This window comes from Protopterus annectens, chromosome 14.part0, assembly GCF_019279795.1.
Source record: "Protopterus annectens isolate FY-2018-M chromosome 14.part0, PAN1.0, whole genome shotgun sequence".
In the NCBI taxonomy this organism is placed as follows: Eukaryota; Metazoa; Chordata; order Ceratodontiformes; family Protopteridae; genus Protopterus; species Protopterus annectens.
In genome coordinates this window covers 51,995,923-52,022,310 of record NC_056748.1, presented here as the reverse complement: position 1 = coordinate 52,022,310, position 26,388 = coordinate 51,995,923, and the positions used below count along the sequence as shown (strand labels likewise).

The window sequence follows — 26,388 nt, the reverse complement described above, 5'->3', positions numbered from 1 at the left end:
AATTAGTGGTAGGTAGAATCAGTTTGACTGTTTTTATACCTTTACAGTAATCATTAACAAATGATAGTTTGGCAAGAAAGGGCTCTTGTATGACTTTTAAAAGAGGAACATGAAATTGCATCGCAAGCAGATTACTTGTTGGAATTGATTGCTTTTGTACATTTTTTTTCAGAGAGGTAAAGCCCTCACCTCAGCCAAAACAAATAGGTTGTAAACAGATTAATTGGATCAGCATGCCCTTTTCATTTTTATTGAACTTTCTGACAACACATAAAAAAGCAGAGTTGAATTTATCTTTGGAGCTTGTTGAAAATCCACGGACTGCAGGGGCTGCCGCATGACTGACGATCATCCTAACATCAGTTAAGTAGTGTAAATGCAATAAGGTTCCAAACTGTAGCACGTAATTTTAAGTCCGTATCCTTCTTTATAAAAAGATACATACATATTATGTCTTGTGTTTTATGTATGTATATGTGTTTGTGTCTGTGTGCAAATATGTATACATGTACACACACAATTTACCCTGAGGGCTTACAGTTGTTGTTTGTCTTTTCGGCTTTTTCCGGTTAGGGGTCGCGACAGCGGAACTCCGGTCCGTTAATGATTGGCAGTCGATTTTTTTATGGTGCCGAGTTGCCAGCCCGACGCCCAACCTTCAGCGAAGGCACGCCCATTCACGCATGTCTTTTGGAGGCCACTCGACCGCGGGGAGGGCATGCAGACTCCACACAGAAGGCGCTCCAGCCGAGAATCGAACAGGAGAACCTCTTGCGTTGATGGAACCAGTGTTTAAACATGTTTTCTGAGTGACAATCTGAATCCTGTCGGAACAGGAAAGAAAATGAGTCTGTCTCCTTAAAAAACATTCAAAACAACATTAAAAAACATTAATGTTGTTCCTCCATGTGCCATACCATACTGCCTTTATGTTTTTAACTTAATGATCTGAAGTTATTGCATTCATCTGATCTTCAACCTATGGGTTTGGATCCAAATCGGCCACATTTTTATAGCTTGGATCCAAGAACTGAGCTCCTCCCTCCTCCTCTACCCACAATCCTCCACTCCACCATCATTACCTTAGATCTTGTTTGCTGCCATTGGAGATATCAGCGATCCAGCGAGCTCCTCCTTTAGTCAGTGTGTGTGTGCTGTGAGAACAAATTACTTAGATTTACTTTCCTTCCTTCTCTCGCTATATTTTCTAAGCGTTCTTCGTAAAAAAAAAAAAAAAAAAAACAATTTTTGTTAGGCTTTGTCTTTTTCTTTCTCTATCAGCCTACAATGTCTTAAGTCCCAAAAACTGATGGATGAGGGGAAATGGTGCATACTGCCTACCTAGATCTGGCTAAGTTATTTGATACAATACCACACTCAGGCATTGTCAACAAACTTACAGAACTAGGCATAAACCCCTTTATAACATGCTGGATAGTTAGCTGGCTCACTGATAAGACCTAGGAAGTTAGAATCACTGACGCCACCTCCACAAAGAGGTTGGTCACCAGTGGAGTCCCCCAGGGCTCTGTGCTAGGACCACTCCTCCTTGGCATCTACTTCTTGGATGTGAAAGCTAATGTCTAAGACCCCCGGCTAACCAAGTTCACAGATGATTGCAAAGTGGAAGCAGTCACTGAATCACCCCAAGACAAGAACACCCTTCAAGAAGGTCTAACACATACAAACGTTTGGTGCCAAAGCCATGGCTTAAAACTCAATACCAAGAAATGCATTATAGTGCCTTTTGGGAAGTCTGCCACCCCATATAACTACATCATCAATAAAATCCCTTAAAAGTTGATTCACTAGTCAGGGACATAGCTCTCAACTAAATAGGGACAAACCTCAACAGAATTAGGGACAAATCCAGAAATAATCAGGGATGTTTTTAAAGTATCAGTACTGTTAAGTTAAGATGTTAGCTGAATAAAATAATGTGGATTCGTACCCATTTTCTGACATAAAAGATGTCTGTAACTCCAATTATTGTCATTATTTATCTAGTGTAACTCACCTCCATGTCTCCAAACATCACCAGACTTAGAGAGGATTAAGTAGGACAAATCTAAAATTTTTGTCAAAATCAGGGGCTTCCCTGAAAATCAGGGATAGCTGAGAGGTATGATCAGAGATATGGGAAATCATATAAACATAGTAACTTAGCTTTCGACCAACATGTGTCCAAGTTATAAGAAAATCCTTCTATATTGCTCAACTTATAAGTAAGGGCATGGCATATAGCTCCAGAGAGCTAATCATACCACTGTATTCAACCCCCATCAGGCCCACCATAGAATATAATGCCCCCTTCGGTGTGTACCTGCCTTGACACATGCAGTAAATATAAAGTCCACGAAGGTTCCTTACAAAAAGAATCTTCTTTTTCTTTTGGCTGTTCCCATTAGGGGACGCCACAGCAGATCATCAATTTCCATTTCTTCCTGTCCTCTACATCTTTCTGTCATACCAACCACATGCATGTCTTCTCTCACCACATCCATAAGCCTTATCTTAGGCCTTCCTCTTTTCCTCTTACCTGGCAGCTCCATCATCAGCATACTTCTCCCAATATACTCAGCATCCCTCCTTAGCACATGTTCAGACTAATGCAATCTTGCCTCTCTGGCTTTGTCTCCAAACAGTCCAAACTGAGCTGACCCTCTGATATACTCATTTCTAATCCTGCCCATCCTAGTCAGACCCAATGCAAATCTTAACATCTTCAACTCTGCCACCTCTAGCTCTGACTCCTGTCTTTTCGTCAGTGCCACTGTCTCCAACCTATATAACATGCAGTAGTTGGTCTCACTACCATCTTGTAAATCTTCCCCTTCACTCTTACTTGTACCTGTCTGTCACAAATCACTCCTCACACTCTTCTTCATCCACTTCATACTGCCTGCACTCTCTTCCACACTCACTATTATTCTGAACTGTTGATCCCAAGTATTTAAACTCATCCACCTTCATCAGCTCTACTCCGTGCATCCTCCCCATTCCTCTGTCCTCCCTCTCATTCACACACATATATTCTGTTATAGCCCTGCTGACCTGCGTTTCTCTCCTCTCTAGAGCACACCTCCACCTCTCCAGGGTCTCCTCAACCTGTTCCTTACTCTCACTACAAATCACAATGTCATCCACAAACATCATAGTCCGCAGGAATTTCAGTCTAATCTTGTTTGTCAACCTGTCCATCACCACTGCAAATAAGAAAGGGCTCAGAGCTGGTCATTGATGTAATCCCACCTCCACCATGAACGCATTTGTAAGTCCTACCGCAGACCTCACCAATGTTACACTGACCTCGTACATATCCTGCACCACTCTTACATACTTCGCTGCAACTCTCGACTTCCTCATACAATACCACAACTCCTCTCTAGGCACCCTGTCATATGCTTTCTCTAAATCCAGAAAGACTCAATGCAACTCCTTCTGATCTTCTCTATACTTCTCCATCAACACCATCAGGGCAAACATCGCATCTGTAGTGCTCTTTCCTGGCATGAAACAGTACTGCTGCTTACTAATCATCCCCGCCCTTCTTAACCTAGCTTCCACTACTCTTTTCCATAACTTCATGCTGTGGCTGATCAATTTTATCCCTCTGTAGTTACTACAGCTCTGCACATCACCCTTATTCTTAACAATCGGTACCAATACACTTCTCTAACTCCTCAGGCATCCTCTTACTTTCCAATATTTCGTTAAACAATCTGGTTAAAAAACCCACAGCCATCACTCCTAAACACCTTCATGCTTCCACAGGTATGTCATCTGGAACAACAGCTTTTCCATTCTTCATCCTCTTCATAGCTGTCCTTACTTCCTCCTTGCTAATCCATTCCATTTCCTGATTCACTATCCTGACATCATCCAACCTTCTCTCTTTCATTCTCTTCACTCATCAGACCCTCAAAGTACTCTTTCCATCTACTCAACACACTCTCCCCGCGTTTCCCTCATTATCCTGATCAGCCTTACATGCTCCACATCTTTCCCAGCTCGGTCTCTCTGTCTAGCCAATTGATACAAGTCCTTGTATCCGTCCTTAATGTACAACTTTTTATACAACTATCGATATGCTTTACCCTTAGCCTTTGCCACCTCTCTCTCTTCAACATATGCCTCATCTCCTTGTACTTCTATCTACGTTCTTCATCTCTCTGACAATCCCACTTCTTCTACGCCACTCTCTTCCTCTGTATACTCTCCTGTACTTCCTCATTCCACCACCATGTCTCCTTGCCCTCCTTCCTCTGTCCAGATGTCACATCAAGCACCTTTCTGGCTGTCTCCCTTATCACCTCTTCTGTGGCTGCCCAGCTATCTAGTAACTCTTCACTGCCTCCCAGTGCTTGTCCAAACTTTTCCCTGAACTCCACTTTAGAGTTATACTTTTTCAACTTCCACCATTTGATCCATGGCACTGCCCTCATACTCATCCTCCTCTTCTTGATCGCCAGTGTCATCATGCAGACCACCACCCTTTCCTGCCTAACTAAGCTTTCCCCTGTCACCACTTCGCAGTCTCCTTCAGACTGGCCCTCCTGCACAGGATATAATCCATCTATGTTCATCTTCTTCCACTCTTGTATCTCACCATATATGCCCCCTCTCCCTCTTCTTAAAATACATATTTACCACACCCATGTCCATCCGTTTCACAAACTCCACTACCATCTGATCTTCTGCATTCCTCTCCTTAACACCATACCTATCCATCACCTCCTCATCCTCTCTGTTCCCTTCACCAACATGCCCACTGAAATCTGCTCCAATCACCACTCTCTCACCTTTGGGTACACTCTCAACCACTTCATCCAACTCACTCCAAAATTTTCCTTTCTCATCCATTGTACACCCAACTTGCGGAGCATATGCACTAACAACATTCATCACCACACCATCAATTTCCAGCTTGATAAACATTATCTGACACACTTTTCACCACCAAAACACTCTTAACATACTGTTCCTTCAGGATAACCCCTATTCTATTTCTCCTCCCATCCGCACCACAGAACAATTTGAACTCGCCTCTGATATACCTAGACTTACTCTCCTTTCATCTGGTCTCTTGCATGCACAATATGTCAACCTTCCTTCTCTCCATCATATCACCTAACTCTCTCCCTCTACCAGTCATACTGCCAACATTCAAAGTTCCTGCTCTCACTTCCACAGTCCTAACTTTTCTACTCTCCTCCTGCCTCCAGGCATGCCTTCCCCTCTACTTCTCCTTCTTTGACCAACAGTAGCCCAACTTCCACTAGCTCCCTGTTGGCTAACAGTCTTGAAGGTGGTCGTTGTTAACCCAGGCCTCGACCAATCCAGTATGGAAATTTGTATTATTGTCTGCATATTTGATCTGGCAAAATTTTACACTAGATTCCCTTCCTGGTGTAACCCTTCCCATTTATACAGGCTTGGGACTGGCAAAAATAAATACACTGGCTTGTGCAGGAAGTAAATACAATGTCCCATGCTGATAACCTCAAAGCTCTGTCTTTTTACTTAACATCATACAGACTTTTGAGAGGTGATCTTTGCCTGGCATACAGCGAATCTCTAGACCCTACTTTGATGAATCTTGTGCACTTCTGCAAAACAAACAGCAACAGAACTACTGGATTAAAATAACTAAATTTTGCTTGCAACTTAAACAGGACATACTGGAGAGACAGACATGTTCCTCAGAGAATTCCTATTGTCCCTAACCCTATTTAAGCTCAACTTGGATCAGTGGATGGGTAACTGGACATTCACCCCTGGTATGGCTCCTATGTCTCTGATGGACGGAGGCAGTCAGTAAATCACCAGTTATAAATCAAATTTGTGGTCACATTTGGGTTGCATGGCTAGGCTTTTAAGGGCCCCAGTGGAAATTAGCCTAGTATACACCTATGAAGACTACAACAAACAACAGAATTAGAATGGAACTCACCTTGGGAAACAGCTAACTGAGGTGAAAGATGAGAACATAGACTGTAGAAGTGAAACCGAGAGGGATTAGTGTTCAAGATAAAAATGCAAAAGAGCTTACAGGTGAAATGAAGTAGAGATTAAAAAGCTAGAAATTTAATGAAAGATGGGATACGTTTAAGATGATGAAGGACAAAGCTAATATGTCAGTGAGCATGTTATCTGACCATGGAGTGAGGTGGGCCCAGTTATTACACAGTGAGAAAGTAATGCAGTTGGGGCTTTGAACTGGACTTTAATTTATATAGTGCACCGATCAGAATGGAACATTTGCAGGCAAGGAGAGATACATGTACAGAAGGTCCTACTGTCCTTAACCATTTCAAAGACAAGAGCCACTGGGTCCTTACAGACCCCTTCCTAGGGCAATGAAGGGGAAAGTGTCCCGTAACACTAGTTCTGGGCAAATGGAGGATGTTACGAGCTGGAGCCGTGGTTATGAAGGAACAGACTACCAGAGGTTGCAAACAGCATGAAATGCCCGAACAGGGCTTAGGTTTACTGTCAGCTGATGGTCCCTAAAGGTACATTCCTACATTTCTGAAAAGAGTTCCCAGGGGATATCAGACAGGTGATGGAAGTCTAACATCTGAATTGACCCACAGACTCAAAATTTTAAACACAGCAACATCCATAAGTCTGGGAACAAAGAAGACTCTTCTGTCCCAAATGCAACTATTGGCTTAGCACCAGGGGACTGGAGGACTGCTTCACATGAGTTGGCAGTCATAGGTATGCCACCAGATGGCCAAAATGAGTGAGGTAATGTGATCACACAAGGATGTGCATGCCTTTTATCACTGGCTGATAATGGGTGTGAGCTTGGCTACTGTGTAGTCAAGTCTAAGCTTCTGATTCACAGAGAACTTGTGTCTACCTCAAGGGAAGACTTGGCAATAGGAAAAAGTGCCTAGTGATTGCCTGTGATTCCCTTACCCTTTAACTCTGGTCTATCACCAGCATGGGATCACTGAGTGGACTTTTGTGTAAGTTCTTGCCCTGGCTGCCCTTCATGCTTTTCTTTGCCACCTGTGGGTGGTGAGGCTGAAGCAGTGGCCCCTGTGACTATCTTCAAGTCATGTTTCACTCCCAGACAGAGGAGGCACCATTAATACAGGTCTTATTCATGAACTGCTAACTTCAACAACACCTTGAAATTTTTAGAGCTTTACGCAGTGATCAGGTTGGAGAAGCAAACTTAGAAAAAAATGAGCTTAAACCTTCTTCTTAGTCTTCCATGTGACGACTACAACACACTACTGCAAGGAGCATGGGATATGAGCATGGAGAAAAAAAGAAGGTTTAGAAATATGCTGAGCTAGAAATACAAGAAGAAAATGAAACTGGCTTCCAAAATCAGATTTGCTGAATATGTAACTCAAGTCTGTGAGCAGATATCTGACTCTCAAAAAAAGCAGGGAAGGTAATGACTGCATAAAATGGGTTTAGGAAACGGTAAAGACTATGGCTAAAGGAACTTAACACAGATTCGGTAGGAGTAAAACTGGTAGGCCCTTAAAAACAGTCTGAAGAGTGATAGGAAACGGTAAAGACTATGGCTAAAGGAACTTAACACAGATTCGGTAGGAGTAAAACTGGTAGGCCCTTAAAAACAGTCTGAAGAGTGATAGGAAACGGTAAAGACTATGGCTAAAGGAACTTAACACAGATTCGGTAGGAGTAAAACTGGTAGGCCCTTAAAAACAGTCTGAAGAGTGATAGGAAACGGTAAAGACTATGGCTAAAGGAACTTAAGGCAGATTTGGTTAAGAGTAAAACTGGTAGGCCCTTAAAAATAGTCTGAAGAGTGATAGTAGAAAGGTTTGCTTTACTGGAAGGATGCTGGGCTACAAAGTATCTGGACAGTTTTTTTTAAATTAAAATAACATGCAAGATAGTATTTGCTGTCTTAACCCCCAGCTGCACTAATTTACACAGGGAAAATCTTTATGTCCAATTACTGCTCTGACTGCACTAACAGTTGCAATGTTCCTGGTTCTGCTGAACTTGTCCTACACTTACAGCACATTCTTACTTTGCCTGTCCTTAAAGTGCTACAGTGCTACATACTGGTAGAGAGTGGGAACAAGTCATTCTAAGAACACTGTAACCTCATGTTGCATGACATACCTCCAGTAACTGGTCACCATACTCCAGGCCTGCATGATGTGCAATACTGCCACAAGTCACCTTTGACACAAATATTCCACCATTCTCTCCGCTCACGATGGAAATCCCAAGTGGTTCTGCTCCTTTGTGCACAATCACGTGGCGAGGCTCTTCCATGTAGGGTCTACAAATAAAACAAGGTACATTTATACAACACCAGCAGCAAACTTGATTCAGACATTCCTCACTAAACTACAACTTTTGACCTATACTGCACCTCTTTTCTCCATACCCATGAGGAAACCCCATGTATGAAGTACATTATTCAGTCTACAGCAAACTTTTCATTAAACTGCAGTTTATGGGAAACAAAACAGTAGTGACAGTTTCATATTTTTAATTCTACAGAAATTCTATAGCATTAGCATGCATCCCTTTTCAAAAATGAAAACCTACAAAACTTGCAGGACACTATCGTCTTTGCTGACACATATTAGAAGGTCACTAAGCTTCTTCTTGGTGAAGCATACAAGGTCACTTTGACTGCTTACTCTGTCTCTTAAATTCTCCTTTTCTACCTAAATGCCACATAACCCAAACATTAACTATCTGCTCCAGTGACAAACCACCTCTTCCAAATCAATTATTTCCCCCCAGGGAACATTCTAGTAAAATGATACTGCATGTCTATTACTTTCTCCTCTCACAGCCTCCCTTAACATTAAAGGCTCATTTTCACACACACATATTATATATATGTGTACATATGGATCTACTACAGGTTATCGAAGTTTCAAAACTTCGAAGACCATATGATCGAAGTTTTAAACTTTGAAATAAAATAAAAAACACAAAAATGAAACAAAACACGTTATACTTGCCTTTTTGCAGGGGGGCAAGCCCCCCTGCTACCCCCACATCCCCTTCTACTTAAATATACCAACTCCGAGCTCGCACTACAGTGTGGAAACAACAAATCCCAAGTTCCGAGTTGTATGGTGATCTCAAGGCAAAGTGTTCGTAGTTTCAAAACTTCGATCATATTGTCTGGGCCATATCGTCTTGAAGTTTTGAAACTTGGCTAAACTGTAGTAGATCCATACATACATATATTTATTTTATTTTACATTTGTTGACCGGGAAAGTCCGACTGGATATATGTCCATTTTCAGCAGAGGCCCGGGGAGAAAAGCTTCAAAGACAAATAAGAATTATATAAACATATAATGACTTTTTAAACTGATAAAAAGTAACAGTGAACTATTAAGACCCATTAAAACACATTTATAAACAGATTATAAAAACAGTACATTAATAGAAAAAACAAACTAGGACAGGGTAGTGATTTTTAGCCTAGGCAAAATCCTTCATTAGGAAGAGTTCAGAGAATGACACAGTAAGAGGAATTCAATAGTTATAGGCTTTAAGGTGATTGGTAAAGAGGGGACAGGATCAGTAAGGATTAGAGCATGGGCAAAGCCATTGTGATTTTATGAAGATTCTTAGTTGTTTCTTGAAAAGAGGCGTGGATGTAAGGGATGTTAGTTCTCTTGGAAGCTTATTCCAAGAGTAACCAATGGAGCTAGAAAACAGGCAGTCCCCAGATATGTTACTGTATTTTAGGGTAGAAACAAGTACTCTGTTGGCAAATCGTAAGGTTAAAAGATTTTGATAATGGTTAATAAGGTGTTTGAGTATGGGAGAATTTGAGGGATGATGCAGGCTCTTGTGAGTGATCGTGAGTTGCTGAAAAAGAAGCTGGTTTTGCAGTTCAAGCCATCCTAGAAGTCTGAGATTTTTGCAGCGGTGGGTTCGAAATGGGGCATCAGTGGCAAATCTGGCTATGTTGTTATAAGATGTTGCCAACTTATTGATATTGCTTTTGGAGAGGTTTGAATAAATTGGGGAGGCACAGAGGAGGGTAGAAATTAGGTGAGTTTGGGCAATAGTAGTCCTAGCTGAAGGTGTGAGAATGGTTTAAGCCTGTAAAGGGAGCCAAGTTTTCTATTAACTGATTTAATAGTTAGGTTAATATGTGTGTCAAAGTTAAGACTGTGATCGATTGTTACCCCTAAAAGTTTGGTGGTTATGTCAGGAGCTATTTTGGTACCATTGTTAGATATGCCTGTGAAGTTCATGGCAGGGGATTTCTGAGTGGGGGTTAACAATAGTAATTTAGTTTTTTTAGGGTTCAGGAGGAGACAGTGTTGATGGAACCAATTTTCAACTAAGGTGAAAATTTTTTGGGTCCTGGATTGAAGTTGGGAAGGCGAGGAGGCGGCACAGATTAAAGCTGAATCGTTGGCGTACTGTATACAGGTGGTTTGTGGAAGGGAGTTTGTCAGATCATTAATGAAAACAGTAGAGAGGAGTGGTCCCAAGATCAATCCTTGTGGGACTCCGAGTGTAATAGGGAGGAGAGAGGATAGTTCATTGTCCCCAGAGGACTGCTTGTTGTCTGTTTCCTAGGTAGGACTTAAACCATTTCACTAACTGTGTATCTAATGAGAGGGATTTAAGTGTATCTATAAATAGTTCATGGTTCACCATGTCAAATGCTTTGGAGAGATCAATAAACAGGGCAGAGGATAGGAGATTGTTATTTCAATTTTTATTTATACAGTCTGAAAAGGATAAGAGAGCTGCGGTAGTGCTATGATATGGTCTAAAGCCATGTTGGCAGTCTACTAGAAGGTGATTTAGGACGAGATGCTTCAGAAGCTGACGATGAGTACATCTCTCCATAATTTTTGCTATAGACGAAAGTAGGGCTATAGGGCGGAAGTTTGAGAGTTCATATGAGTTTCCTCCCTTATGGAGTGGGATAATATGTGAGACTTTCCAGATGTCTGGTATGGAACATTCTGTAATGGATATGTTAATTAAGACGGAAATGGGGAAAGCAAGTACTCCAGCTGCTAATTTCAGATATTCAGCCAGAAGGAGATCAGCTGATGGGGTGCAAGGTTTAAGTTTCAGAAGTAGGGTATGTATGAGAGATGTTGGAATGGGCTGTAGTTGTAATAGGGGTTGTATATTAGTAGGCCCAGGAGGGTTAGAGGTGTACAATGACAGTAAGAAATTGGCTAGAGACTGAACAGTTTCTGAGAAAAAAATGTTAAAAGTGTCAGCAATTTGGATGGAAGAATGTTGAGTCAAATTAGAGGGGGTAGGTGTTTTAGAGTGACCAGGATGAAGTAATTTATTTATTCCTGACCAGAATTTTTGTGGGTTTTGATGTTGTGTTTGTTGGAATTGTAGGTAATATTTTTTTTTGTCAAGGGATATAGATTTCTTAGTGGCGTTTCTAAGCTGTCTAAAGTTTAAGTGATTGGTTGGATTCTTTGTATGCCTCCGTTTGGTCCAGATTTTATTTCCAAGTCGCATTTTTTGCCTTGTCTCTTTTGAGAGCCAGGGAGCTGGTTTGTTCCTAATTCTGATCATACAAGAAGGGGCATGGTGCTCTAGGATTTGTAAGAATTTGTTACTAAAGTATGAGACAGCTTCCTCAATTGGTAAGTATCTTAGGGGGGGGGGTCCAATTGCAAGCTCGAAGCTCTGCATGAAAGTTAACTGGGTTTAGATTTTTTGTGTTATGGGTGGTTCTGAAGTTTACTTGATTGGGTAAAGAGGTTTTTAGTTTAGTTATAAAAGTAAGAGAGTGGTCACTGATATAATCGGGAAGTATGCCTGTTTTATAAAATTGGGGGTTACTGTTAACTAGAATCCAGTCTAAAGTGGTTTGTTTATTGCTAGATTTGTGTGTTCTTGTAGGGTAGGTGATGGTTTGATAAAAACCATGAGGGTTTATGTGGGTAATAGGATTATCAGAAGTACAACAATTCCAGTCTATATTAAGATCACCAAGGAGTATGGTTTCTTGTGGGGAGTTTGAGGAGAGCCAGCAGAGGATATTTTCCGCTGTATTAATGTTGTTACCTGGAGGGGGGGTTGTAAGAGCAGATAATATAAATGGATTTGGTAGCATTAATTATAAGCTTGGACATTAAGATCTCGGCATTGCAAGGTGAGGGATGTGTAACATCTATGGCGGTAAGTTGCAACTCAGATTTAAACAATATTGCCACCCCACCACCCTTTTTGTTTGGGTGGTCTAATCTAATTATGTTATAGCCTGGTGGGATAATATCATTGTCCTTGGTGGTTGGTTTGAGCCAACTTTCAGTTAAACATAGGATGTCAAAAGAGTATAGGTCTAACAGGGCATGTAGCTGGCTAATTTTGTTATTTAAACTCCAGATGTTAAGGTGGGCTACGAGAAGAGAGTTTTTGGTAGAAGAGGGGGTGCTGGAAGTGGCTAGATGGGAGGATTGGGAATCAGGGATGTTAGTATTAGGGCCTGGGTTTGGATGAATGTCACTATATATATATATATATATATATATATATATATATATATGTGCAAATATATATATATATATATATATATATATATATATATATATATATATATGTATATCCCATTACATGCCAAACTAAACAGTACATCATCTTGTCATGTAGGCATACCTACACTTCAGAAGGAATTCACTATATAACCAACACACATATCAAAAAGACAATATTGTTTTCAAACATATGTAATACAAAACTCAATCAACACTACAAACCATTTCAGACTAACTGTACTATGTCATAAAGTACATTTTCTCATGGGACATTCATTTAAGCCCTGTCCCTATTAGCCAAACAAATCAGAGTTTTGCACCTACTAGTGTTATAGTCCGAAATAAATATCTAAAACTTGCCTGTACTAATGCACACATATTAAGTAAACTGAAGCAGCAATGCATTTTTGTTATATCAGATACGTGGACTAAAGATTACTTCTGCCCCTCACTATATATTCACATAGTAACTACAATTTTATCATTGATCCTAGACCTGGAACCAGATGCAGTGGAGGTAATACGCTACTAATCAAATACAATTTTAGATAACAGAAGTCCCAGCTGGGTATTCAGTCATACCTACACATCTGTTCGTAGGAGTGCTACACGTACTACCCAGAGTCCTCAAGTTCAGCAGTACAACGAACCCTGCTTAATACATTGCCTAATGACTTCCCTAAGAACTTTCAAATAATCTTGGTGAAAATTTCCCTGTCATTTAACTATGCTATCGAAGATAACAGAAGGACCTCCCAAATAATTACAGGTAGATTCTTTCTCCAACATAAACCTCCTGACCTTAACACCTACCACCACAATATATCCTGGAACCCCCTATATTCCCAGTCTTACCCCTCTCCTGCACTTCTGTACTTTATCCACAGCTCAGGATACCCACTTTTCTCTTAAACGCAGAAGACTCAAAACACATTTAGGCCAAGTGATAACATTAAAATAAAGTAAAACAGAGGGAGAATGTACTGAAAATCTGGAACATATGATCACTTAAATTAAGTACTCTTCAACTAAAGAAAACCATCCAGGGTAGCCATTAATACTGCTAAAGATTTATATCTAAGAAAAAAATAAGTTGCATTTACTGCAAAACCAAAACTTCCCTGGAAGGAAATAAAATAAAAGGGTACATTACTGATTCCTCCCCCAGTGGTAGTGATGTGCTGATTACTGCTTATAGTAACTTTACCAGAGACTACAGTAAGTTCCTTCTCTCAGTTATAATCTCACCCCTGTTCTGACTGGGCATTTTTTGATTTGTTCTGTTTTAAGCTATGCTTCAGTATGCTCTTCTGTGTTTGCATAATCTCACCCCTATGTCTACCTCTCAAACCTAGGGCGAGACTGCCACTACACATGTATACACTTTAAACATGAGGCATATGCAGCATCTACCGACTACAGACTCCCCTGGAAGCTTGCAACAACCACAAAAAAACACTTGGCACTGTAGAGGTAACAGGTGAATAATTGTACAAGTAACCCTGGTATTAAAAAATTAATGAACTTTAATACGAAGCTGCACACAAAAACAAACATTCAACAGTATCACTGCATTTTCATCCTACACTGAGGATTTCTTCAGATAATGAATTAACCATACACATGCATTTATATACCAAAGCCAATCATCAAATAACATCAACTAATTAATTTTGCACCTGCACCTGTAAATTACCTATCCATCAAAAGTTCATCTAAAACATCTACTCTTATAATTCATCTAATCTTGCCTTCATGCAACTACGTTATGATAAAACTGGGTTTTCGTAACCACTTACCCCAAAAACTATATTCATCTTAATGGCATATTTCTTTTTATACTTGAAATAGTTTTGCTATATTTCTGATTATTGACACTGTATAACATTGGATTGCTACTTAATGCCTTGTAATAGGAGGGTTGGGAGGGTGGCTTAATGGGTGAGGTGTTTGCCTTACAAACACAAGGTGCAGGGTTTGAGTCTCACAATGGATAATTGGCTAGGCTTAAAATGGCTCACAAGGGCAGTTAGCTTAGTACTAAACTATGAACTATGAACTATGAACTATAATCCTGTAACATTGCTGTTTAATGCTAATTTATAATGAAAATTGTTTTAGTATGTTGGAGCTTTTCTCCGCGGGCCTCCGCTGAAAAAGGGCTTTTCAGCTCAGTTCAACAAATGTAAAATAAATAAATATATAAAATAAATAAAAACCTTGTTTAAAAAAATATATATGCATAAAAGTCGTAACTGTTAAGTGTGTAAATATACATGCATATATATATATATATATATATATATATATATATATTTACAGACTTAACAGCTACTTACGACTTATATTATGTATCTGTTTTGTCAATAGTCAGAAGGATAAAAGCACTTTTTTAAAGTTGCAAAAATCCAGAAATATTTATAAATATATTATTATTAACCTGATTAAAAATAATAAATATTAACTAACATCTATAGACATTGGGATCATATGCCACAATCTTTCTTACATATGTTAAAAAAGAAAATCACTTCTGTTTAAAAGAAATTCACTTGGTGCAAAGCTCAGAGAAACTACATCTCACATTACTTAAAGCTGGCAGCTAAAAAAAAATTGCTAAGCCTCTCACAAATATATTCAATCTGCATGTCACTTCATACTCGGTCCCTACTGCCTTCAAACATTCCAACATCACACGTCTACCAAACGTCTCTTCTCTCCGTGACCTTAAGGATTTCAGACCAATCTTTTATAGTCTGTATCTACTCACAAAAAATATTTGAAAAGTTGTTATACGAACAGATAAATAGCTTTGGCCTTCCTTCTGTACATCAGGCAGAATAGAAGCAAGTTTATTCCAGCAATCAGGGGACCGTTGAAAGGTCAGTGTGAGACTCATGTTGCTATATTCAGGTGTCTTCAAAATATTTTTTCCTGGAGAATCAAATAAATTTTTGGATACAGAACAGGCTAAGGAGGAAATAAAGTTTAGGCAACAAAAAGAGAACCTCCTAGTTGAATGCGACTTTGCTTCTCAATCTTGTGACAATAACAAAACCCATGCAGAAACAATGCAAGTGAAACCTTTTCCACTGTTGCAAAGGAAAATGCTCAAGTGCCAGAAGAAAAGCCCAGGAGCTGATTAGATGAGTCAGGAGTACCAACGATTCAAACAAGAGCTTGTAGTTGGGAGGTCAGTACGATCAGGAAGAAGGCCTGCAACAATGTTAGCTATGCTAGGCATCACCTTATGTAAGGTGATGGCTAGCACCTTATGTAAGGACACAGCTGCAGTCTGTGACTCTGCTATCCTTTCTTCCCGAACCACATGCACTCCTCTCTTCTTTCCTTACCGTTTTCTGCTCTTCTCATTTCCCCCTTTATTTTTACTACACCCTCCTATTCCCATTCAACATTTCCTGGTTCACTAGTTTGCTTTTTCTCTCTGCCCTCTTCTTTTGCCTGCATTCACATCACATCCTTTCAGTATCTCCGTCCATCTAGCTACATAGCACACAACAGCACCTCACAGCCACTCTTCATGACAATAATCCTACATCATTTTACTCACCCTTCCTCTCATCCAGCGTATCTACTAATCTTCTATTTCAACCTCTACAGCATCCCATTCATGATCTGAACACTTTGAGCTAACAGCTCTACCTATTTCCCTGGTGTAGCCTCTCAAACTTATCTTTTCACAAGCAGAGTTTAAAAATAAGATATGAACAACAAAGAAAGAGACTTACATGTGCCGCTTCTTCCCTCTAACAACTTTAAGATATAACACAACAGTCTTTCTTTGCAGTGGAATCCTGGCTTTCAAATTCACAGCTCATCCTTAAAGCTAACAAAACCAAACTTATGCTCTTCCAACACACAAAGGCAACTGACCCCCTTCCTGCTTTCTATATCACACCTACAAATAACACCATCATCTAGCCCGTATCCCAAACTAAATTCCGAGATCTAATTATTGACAATAAAATGAAACTTGACATACATGTATCTCAAACTATGAAGAAGACACATAAAAAAACTAGGCACATTATATAGAAACAGACTATTTTTAACTAATGACACCAAAGCTGCATTCGCAAGAGCCCACCTACCATGTACTCTCCTCTATGCCTCACCCATACTCACCAACATAAAGAAAACAAATCTAGGAAAACTTGGAGCTTGCTACAATAAATTAGCAAATTTCACCACGGACTCTACATATAAGTCCAACCCCAGCCCCGAAACAACTCACCTGGTTAGAACTTCCCCATCTCTTATCCTACACCCAGCTTATGATGGCTCATATACTACTTTACCAACCTGAAAAAATCCCAGCCTTCAAAACATACTACAACCTTACTCCAATAATCGTGCCTTAAGTTTCACTAATAAATCACTATTAAAAATAAACAAAGCCAATAATACTGCAGGTGACTTACTTTACTCAAATTATGCTGCAAGGATCTGGAATGCACTCCCTCAAATTATCAGATCAACAACTAATCCCACTCACTTTTAAAATAATACTCAAAAGTCATCTAACTAATATATGGCTCTGTCCATGTTCCAACCCTGATTAACTATCAATACTTCATTATATTCATAAACTGCGGTGGTGGTGCTGCGGTAGCGTTGGCGCCTCACAGTAAGACGTTGTCCTGTTCGATTCTCAGCTAGAGTGTCTTCTGTGTGGAGACATGCGTGAATGGGCGTACCTTCGTTGAAGGTTATGCGTCAGGGCCGGCAACTCGGCACGTAAAAATCTACTGCCAATCATTAGCAGACCGGAGTTCCGCTGTGGCGACCCCTAACTGGGAAAAGCCAAAAGATACAACAACAACAACTTCATTATATTCATACTATCTTTTATGATTCTCTATCTAAATTCCCCCTTCTTGCCAGTCTGATACTCACATGGCGAAACTAACAATCTGGTTGTAATCATGGCATATACATCCTCTGAAATGCCTCTGTCAAAATCTCTGTACACAAGGAAAACTGCTATGTACCCTATATCCCCGCTTTGCTAAAACTCTGAATTTCTATATACAAGGAAAACTACACTGTATCCATGCACTACTGCTTTGTTAAATTTGATTTGTTGCTATGCAAATTATATTTCTCTCTTTGTAGCATATCTATATAACATTTTGTATAGTGATTGTGGAGCTCTTCTCCCCGGGCCTCCACTGAAAACTGGTAGTCTGCCCAGTCAGACTTTTCCAGTAAACAAATATAAAATAAATAAAATAATAAATAAATACAGTAAAGAAGTATAGAAATTATTTACAGGGGCTGAGAAAGGATAAAGTATTGCAGACTAAGATGAATCTCACACAACAAGAAGAGGTGCAAATGCAAAGTGCTAAAGAGAAAATAAGGGAGTATTTAAATAATATGCATGAGTGCTGCTAAGCTACCATTTTTGATAACTCCACAACACAAAAATTTTAGCACAAATACTTCGGTATCATAAAGTAGAAAGTGTTATCACCAAATTTAGGGAGCACATAGCAAGAAAAATAACCAGACATCCTGTAGCAGTATTACAGACATCAAGAATTTTATGAAAATTTGTATAAAGCAGAGAAATATGAAATCAAGGAAGAGCTACACTCAAATTAATTATGCCACGGCTAGAGGCAGATGAGGTTCAACAACTAACAGTTACCATGGGAGGAGATCAGGTAAAAATGGTAATGTATAAAGTACAGCTGTGTACCTACCATAAATGTAGATGTTCGAGTGTATTCACTGTTGCAGTCATTACAATTGCGTTATCCTGCTGGCAGGCTACCCGCAGTCGGCCTGAATTCCAAAGTCCTGGCCCGGCGTCGGTTGCTGTCGCCTCCTCCCTGACGTCAGTGCGCCAGGGGTATAAAAGATGCAGCCGACGCCATTTTCTTCAGTTTTTCTTGCCCCAGATGTCAGGTGCCCCCAAAAGGGTAGGCTAATTTATGCTAATAAATATGCATGCAGTAAAGTAAACTCTTCCTTCATCTACAAGCAAATACACCACATAGGTTGTATAGAATAGAGAAGTACAGACAAGTCCCAGCAAAGGAAAGGGGGATGGTGGGTGGGTAACCCGGACTGCAACGGTGAATACACTCGAACATCTACATTTATGGTAGGTACACAACTGTACTATATTCATCGTGTTTCACTGTTGAAGTCATTACAATTGGGTTGAATCCCAAAGCTAAGGTTGGGAGGCTGGGGCTAAATAGGATTAGGAGAGGCTATGAGGCCCTGCAGAACTGCAGTGGCAAAGCCTGCCCTGGATTTAGAGTAGAGAGGTAAGTGGTAGTGCTTTGTAAAAGTGTGCACTGAACTCCAAGTTGCAGCCTCTAAGATGTCTTTGGTTGGTACTCCTCTGAGGAAGGCTGCTGAAGTGGCTGCTGCTCTGGTTGAATGTGGCCTAATGCCCTTAGGCACTGATTTGCCATGCTGTGAATAGCAGAAACGAATGCAGTGGCCTAGCCACTTGGAAATAGTCTGCTTTGAGAAAGCCTTTCCTTGTGATCCTGCAGCATATGCCACTAGAAGTTATTCAGTCTTTCTGAAAGCTTTGGTTCTGTCCAAGTAGAAATGTAGCCGTCTGTGAATGTCCAAAGAATGCAGAAGTCTCTCACCCTTATTCTGTGGGTTTGGATAAAAGGTACGCAAATGAATTGTTTGGTTCAGGGCTACACTGGACACTACCTTTGGCATAAATGTCAGGTTTGTCCTCAGAGAAACCTTGTCAAGATGGAAAATGATGAAAGGTTCCACAGCCATGAGTGCCTGTAACTCTGAGACTTGTCTTGCAGAGGTTATTGCTAGGAGCAGAGCTGTTTTCCAGGATAAAAATTTTATATCATCTGTAGAGACTGGCTCAAAAGGAGGAAGTGTGAGTTTTTCCAAGACATAACTGAGGTCCCATGCAGGTATTGGTGCTCTCCTTGGGGGTCTTATGTTTTTGGCCCCTCTGAGGTACTGCCTTAGTAAATGGATGAGAAAATATAGGTGGTTCTGTATTGTAATGAGCTGAAATGGCAGAGGCATGAATCTTAATTGATGAAAAGGATAGGCCTTTGTCCAGCATCTTAGTTAAGTATTTCAAAATCTGAGGAATATTTGGTACAATCGTGTCAATTCCTTGTGTCTGGTTCCAAGCACAGAATCTCTTCCACTTTTCTGCATAAGATTTTCTGGTGCTAGGCCTCCTGGCCTCCAAAATAACATCCATCACTGCTTTAGAGACAGGAGAGTTTTGAATGGTTACATTATCCGCCATGCTGCCAGATTTAAGGTCCTGAGTTGGCTGTGCAGGATCTGACTGTTTTGTTGGGTCAATAAGTGAGGAATTAGAGGTAACGTCCAGGCTGGGCATTGAGACAAGTTCTTTAAGATTGGGTACCAGTGCTGGCGTGGCCAGTCTGGGGCAATCAATATCATTTTTGGTGTCTCTTGTCTGATCTTTAGGAGCACCTTGGGGAGGAGTGGCAGTGGAGGAAAGGCATATACTGTTAAGTTTTTTCAGCTGAAAATAGATCATTCACTTTCCATGCTTGCCTGTAATAAGTCCGAGTGCAGAATCTCTGCAGTTGACAGTTGTGAGGGGAGGCAAATAGATCTATGTCCGGGCATCCCCAGTTACTTGTTATCATGCTGAAGACTTGTGGATCCAATTTCCACTCATGGGGATCCATTAGGTTTCTGCTTAGTTCGTCTGCCAGAGTATTTATCTTTCCTGGCAGGACTTGTGCTTGCAGATGTACTTGGTAGGTCAATGCTGTGTCCCACAAAGTCATGGCTAGTCTGCAGAGGGGGTAGGAATGTGTGCCTCCCTGCTTGTTTATGTACCACATGACTGTAGTATTGTCCGTCTTTATCAATAGTTGTCCTGGATGAAGTAGATCCTTGAAGGCTGTCAGGGCACTCTGAACAGATAGCATCTCTTTTTGATTGAAATGTAGATGATTTGACTTGTGGACCATGTGCCCTGAATACATCTTCCTGCCATATGGGCCCCCCAGGCATAATCTGATGCATCTGTTGTTAATGTCTGCCTGGCTGTGGGTAAAGTGAAAGGCTGCCCCTTGTAGTGGTGACAGGCCTTTGCCCACCATCGAAACTCCTGTTGCAGGCAGGGAATGAGGGTAATTATTGTTTCCAGGCTGTGGCAGTGTTGAGTCCAAACACTTTTTAGATACCATTGTAGTTTCCTCATATGCAGTTTTGCATATGGAATTAGCAGAATGCAGGATGCCATGACGCCCTATGCCTGCAGAATTTTTCTTGCAGATAACTGGGTTTTTGTTGCCAACATTTTGAAATAAGTAGTCAGTTGTCTTTGTCTGGCGTGAGATAAGCATTCTGGGCAGTTGTATTTAAGCTTGCACCCAGGAATATTATCTCTTGAGAGGGTACTAGTTTTGATTACTTTTAGTTTACTGTGTACCCTAGGCATGTTAGTAATCTTTTTACAAACTCCAGATGCTGTGGTAGAATGTCCTTGTTCTTTGCTTGAATAAGGCAGTCGTCCAAGTAAGGATATATTTGCATTCCTCTTTGTCTGTAAAATGCACTTACTGGTGCCAGGCATTTTGTGAAGACCCTGGGCGCAGTAGATAAGCCAAAGGGCAGTGCAGAGAACTGGTAGTGCATTGAGCCAGATATAAATCTGAGGTATCTTCTGCATGATTGTCTGATTGGGACATGCAGGTATGCCTCTTTTAGGTCTAAAGTCACAAGCCAAGCCTTCTTGCCCAACATGGGCAGAAGCTGTTGCAGAGTCAACATTTTGAATTTTGGAATATCCAGAAATGTGTTTAGAGTAGACAAGTCCAGTACTGGTCTCCAGGCTTTGTCCTTTCTGGGCACCAAGAACAGTTTTGAGTAAAATCCTTGTCCCTGCTCTTGCTGTGGTACTCGCTGAATGGCCCTCATGTCCATGAGGGATGAAAATTGTTTTTGTGCCTCTGCCCATTGATTGTGTGGCAGGTCTGGCATACCGTTTGCCCTTGGCAGGGTGTGAAAATGGAACCTGTAGCCTTGTGACACTATATTCAAGACCCATTTGTCCTGGGTGATCATGTGCCAGTTTTGTGAAAAAAAGTGCTAGTTTTCCCCCCAAAGGAGCTGCCAGAAGATAAGTGCTTGGTGCTGGCAGGGGAAAGTAATTGAGACTGTTTGCTATATGGCTGTGATTTATCTTCTCCACTTTTGGAGGTAGAAGCACCCCATTGTTTAGACCTGTATGAGCCTTGGGGTTGGGATCTGCCTCTGGGGTGTCTGTATCTGCCTCTTTGTGGCCTGTCCGACACTGGAAAGGACCAATTCTTTGTAGGCCAGTTCCTGCTAAATCTGGGAGGCTGTACCTGTAAGAAATCCTTGACTTTTTGCATAGATTTAGCTTTGTCCTCCATTTTCTTCAACACCTCTTCTGCTTTAGCATCAAACAAGGTATCATGCTGTAATGGAGTATCTAATAATTTTGCTTTAACATGATCAGGCAGATTCTGTTCCTTTAACCAAGCATGCCTCCTAATGACAGAACCCATAACAGCGTCCCTGCAGGAGGCCTCCAGAGAATCAAAACCACATTGCAAAGTATACTTTCCCACTTGTTCAGTTGCATGCAATAAATCCTGAATTTCTTTGTTTTCTGCACATTCAGAATTTGTCATCATTTTCCGTTTAAGTAGTGACATAAGATATTGCTGATATTTAAGCATATGAAACTGACAATTTAAAGCCCTTACAGCCAAGGTAGCAGAAGTTTAAATCTTTTTCCCCCATCTGTCCAGGACCCTTGAATAACTATCAGAGGGGAGAGAGTTTTTTGCAGTGGAAGTCTTGACCCCTTTGGGACCCTGAGAGATAGTTTCTGGGTCAGCAGCAGGGTTTTTATAAAGGAATTTATGTGAATCAGGAACCCTGTAGTATCTGTCTGGCTTGACAGGACCTGGTGGTAGAGAGTCAGGAGTTAGACCGGACTCTAAAAATAGATCATCTACAATGTCTAAAACAGGAGGAATAGCAAGGGGCCTGTGCTGAGGTAGTAAAAGAAAATCTGAGCCTTTTCTTAGATTCTGAGTAATCTTGGCTCTCCCAGTGGAAGTGCTCCCTCATAGTATGCAGTGTCTCCCCAAAAGAATAATCCTCAGGAGGGGAGGCTTCAGCATCAGAATCCTCATAGGGAGGAAGAGAGTATTCCTGTTCAGAAGAGGAATCAGAGGAAATGGAAACCTGATCTGAAGATTCATATTCTGTCTCTTGCCTAGGCCTCTTATCAGGAGGGGGATGGGAACCCTGATCAAAGTAATTAGGTCTTGGGCCATTTTAAGCATCTGTTTTTTAGGCATGGAGGCCTGTCCAGGGGAATGTTGTACTTGTTTCTTTGTCTTTAGAGCTGCTTTAGTCTTTGCCTTTGAAGCTGAAGTCGTTTTCACATATAACTGTGTAGGCCTGAAAACACCCTCAGAAGCCGATGCCTGCTCAGCGGCTCCGGACCCATCTGAGGAATAATTTCCGAGGATCCAATACCTTGAGTTTCCAGCGGCCTAGTCGGCTCCACGTGGGAATCGGAAGTGGCCTGTGGCTCTGAGGTAGCGGGCGTCAGGGGCTGCGAAAGCACCTCACTGTGAACCGGCGACTGGCTTAGCTGAAGCCTCATCGTCGGTTTTGGACCTCGGATGCCTGTCCTTTTCCTTTTCTTTGCGCTTTTTATAGACTCCGGTAGTCGGCTGTTCCGACGGCATTATATAATTAAATCTTCTGCCAAAATAATGAAATGCAAAATCGTACCGACGCTTAATAGTGCGTTGCTTAAATCTAGCACAAAACCAACAACTAGCAACGTGGTGGTCAGGGCCTAGGCAAGGAATGCAGCAAGAATGAAAATCCTTATGAGGTATTTGCTTCCCACAAGAAATACAATTATTAACTTTTTCTGACATCGGTCTGGAGCAAGAAAAAGTTTCCCCAACGGGGTACTTAGCTTTAATGAAGACTTCGGATCTGAAATTCGAATTTGAAAATCTCAGGAGTCGGCCTGCTTTTGTTTCGGGCACTGCGCGTTAAGAAAGATTGAAGAAAACGGCGTCAGCTGCATCTTTTATACTCCTGGCGCACAGACGTCAGGGAGGAGGCGACAGCAACCGACGCCGGACCAGGACTTTGGAATTCAGGCCGACTGTGGGTAGCCTGACAGCAGGATAACCCAATTGTAATGACTGCAACAGTGAAACATGATGAACATCCAAGCTGCAGGAAAGTCTTCAGGAACAGATGATGTCCTTAGCTTTACTGCTGCAGTATTCTTAACATAAAGGATTCCCTGCAGTGGAAGCCCGAAGTCCAGCCAGTCTACCAAACACTCCTGTTGCTTTAAAGGTACACCGAATGCCACCCAACCACTCCTTGCATAGTGTACAGCATAGAGGTGGCATTCAGGCCTACCATAGTCAGAATGTCTTTGCCACCAGTCCAAACGTATCTTCTCATTGTCGGTCTCTTTACCTGTGTCCGTTTTCTGCCACCTGAATGCACTTTCGTTCTCCAGTGACTACATACTCCTGTTTGCTGACTTCTTTGCAGTTGCAGATAAGTGCCCCATTGGGGCTTTTGCTTTTTTCTTGTTTTGTGCTCCTTGGAGTTAATAAAAGGTAAATGCCAGTGTGGGAGACAGATTCCCCATAAAGACTGCCACAAGTGTCTTTTTTGTCTAGGAGCTTGTCTTGTCTTGCTCAATTTGTCAGGCGTTCATCCTGAAAATCCTTCGCAGTAGACTTTCTTCCCTTTCCTTGTATCGTCAGAAACAGCATCTTAAGCTTCTCGCTAAAGGTACAATGGAAACAATCTCCCACCCCACGGATCAGCCTTTAGGGGTGAATAAGGTGAAAAGGTACAACCAGAATTTTCCGCTGTCCAGCCTCTGCCAATTGTTTCTCCTGAAGCCGTTACAAACCCGGAGGCTCACCCGGTTGTGTTGTCAGATTTATCTGCTGCGACAATGTTGGAGGCCGGTGAGGATCCGTCTGACAGCAAATCCAAAGAGGCTTTGTTGGCATCTGTCCTGCACTTTCAAGGGAAACCACAGCTGATTTTTTTTCTGAGAGACCTAGGGGAGTTCCTCCATTTTTAATAGGGAAAGAAGTTCCTAGGTACAGTTCTCAACTGTCATCCTGGGTCTGAACCTTCTGTTTTTTGGAGGGGACATTCCCTTAAAAAAAAAAAAAAAAATCTTAAACATATTTTTGCTTCTCCTAGGGATCCAAAAAGTGACTGAGAGGCCTTTACCTAGGGGCTATTTACTGTTTTAAAGCCCTTAAAGCCACTTCAAGGGGTTTCGGTTCCTGCTCCTCCTTGGTCCTCTACTCCCCTTAAAAGACCTAGAGAACAGGATTCTTCTGAGGATTACGTTGATTCAGATGATGAATCCCTGACTTATTCTACTGAAATTCCTTCTCCTTTGGACTATGGGTCAGAGGAGGAGGAATCTATTAGTCCTGATGTTCTTTTTGAGGAAATGTCCTTTGGGGACACACAGTCTAGGATGACGGATTTTTTTTTTTTTTTTTTTTTTAAGTGGAATTGTGCTCCTGTTTCCGATACCCATAAGAGGTACTATGAGTTGCTGCAGTTGGAATCTCCTAAGCCTGTGGCTATTCCTCCTGTTTTGGCTGCTTTGCTGAATGCTTTTTCCAATGCCTCTCATCCACCCAATTCTCTGCTCCCTGCCCCCCAAAAAGTTGACAGGTTTTACAGGGTGCCTGAGGATTTTTTTTTTAATAAATGTCCTGCTGCTGACACCTCTGTAGTGCCTGCAGCCTCTGATAAGCAGTCTCATTTGCTTCCTTCACCCAAGTTACTGTCTTCTGACAAGAACAGCAGAACTACGACAAAGCTGGGTAAGAAGGTTCACACTTCTGCGACCCTAGCTTTTAGGGCTATTAATTACAAGACCCATATGTCTAGGTACGTGTTGGCTCTTCGTTCTCAGGCCTGTCAACTTATTTCTGATTCTTCAGACTCTGAGGCAAAAAGTACAGTTGTGTACACTTACCATAAATGTAGATGTTGAGTGTATTCACTGTTGCAGTCATCACACTTGGGTTATCTGCCTGCAGGCAGCCCTCAGTCAGCCTGAATACCAGAGACTTAGTATTTCTGCATCAGATGCTGTCACTCCAGGACTGCCGTCAGGTCGTCACGGGTATAAAAAAAGGCAACTGACGTCATTAAATTAGTTTTTCTTGCCCAAATTTCAGGAGCCCCCCAAATAGGGAGCTAAGTTATGGTGGGGAAAACACCACCAGTAAAAAGTAAATACCAATACCAATAACCCTGAAAGGGGTGAATAATAGTCATAGAGAGGAGAGAGAGAGAGAGAGAAACCAGGGGGCTGGAGGGAGGGAACCCAGGACTGAAACAGTGAATACACTTGAACATCTACATTTATGGTAAGTGTACACAGCTGTACTATGTTCTTCGTATTTCACTGTTGCAGTCATCACACTTGGGTGAATTCCCAAAGCTGAAGAAGGGTGGAGGCAGTCAAGAAGAGTTAGGCCTGGCTAGTATGCCTTGCAGGACTGCTGTTGCAAAACCTGCCCTGGATTTGGAAAAGATAGGCAGGTGGTAATGCTTGGTGATGGTGTGTACAAAACTCTAGGTAGCCGCTTCCAGGATGTCCCTGGTAGGGACTCCCCTGATAAATGCTGTAGAGGTAGATGTTGCCCTACTGGAATGAGTTCTGATCCCCTGAGGGGTTGGTTTCCCATGGTGCTTGTAGCAGAAATGGATGCAGTGTACTATCCATTTGGAAATTGTTTGTTTTAAAATGGCCTTGCCCTCTGCCCCTGTTGCAAAGCTAACTAGTAACTGG

General features: G+C 41.4%; 1 protein-coding gene across 1 annotated transcript in view; it reads right to left on the bottom strand.

The window, feature by feature from the left end:
- The window catches only part of DLG5 (discs large MAGUK scaffold protein 5), a 3,463,687-nt gene that overhangs the window by 938,924 nt on the left and 2,498,375 nt on the right, over window positions 1-26,388 (bottom strand). The window contains exon 23 of the mRNA XM_044055764.1: window positions 8,122-8,284. Within this exon, the coding sequence (XP_043911699.1) occupies window positions 8,122-8,284 (163 nt within the window). The remainder of the gene's footprint in view (window positions 1-8,121; window positions 8,285-26,388) is intronic.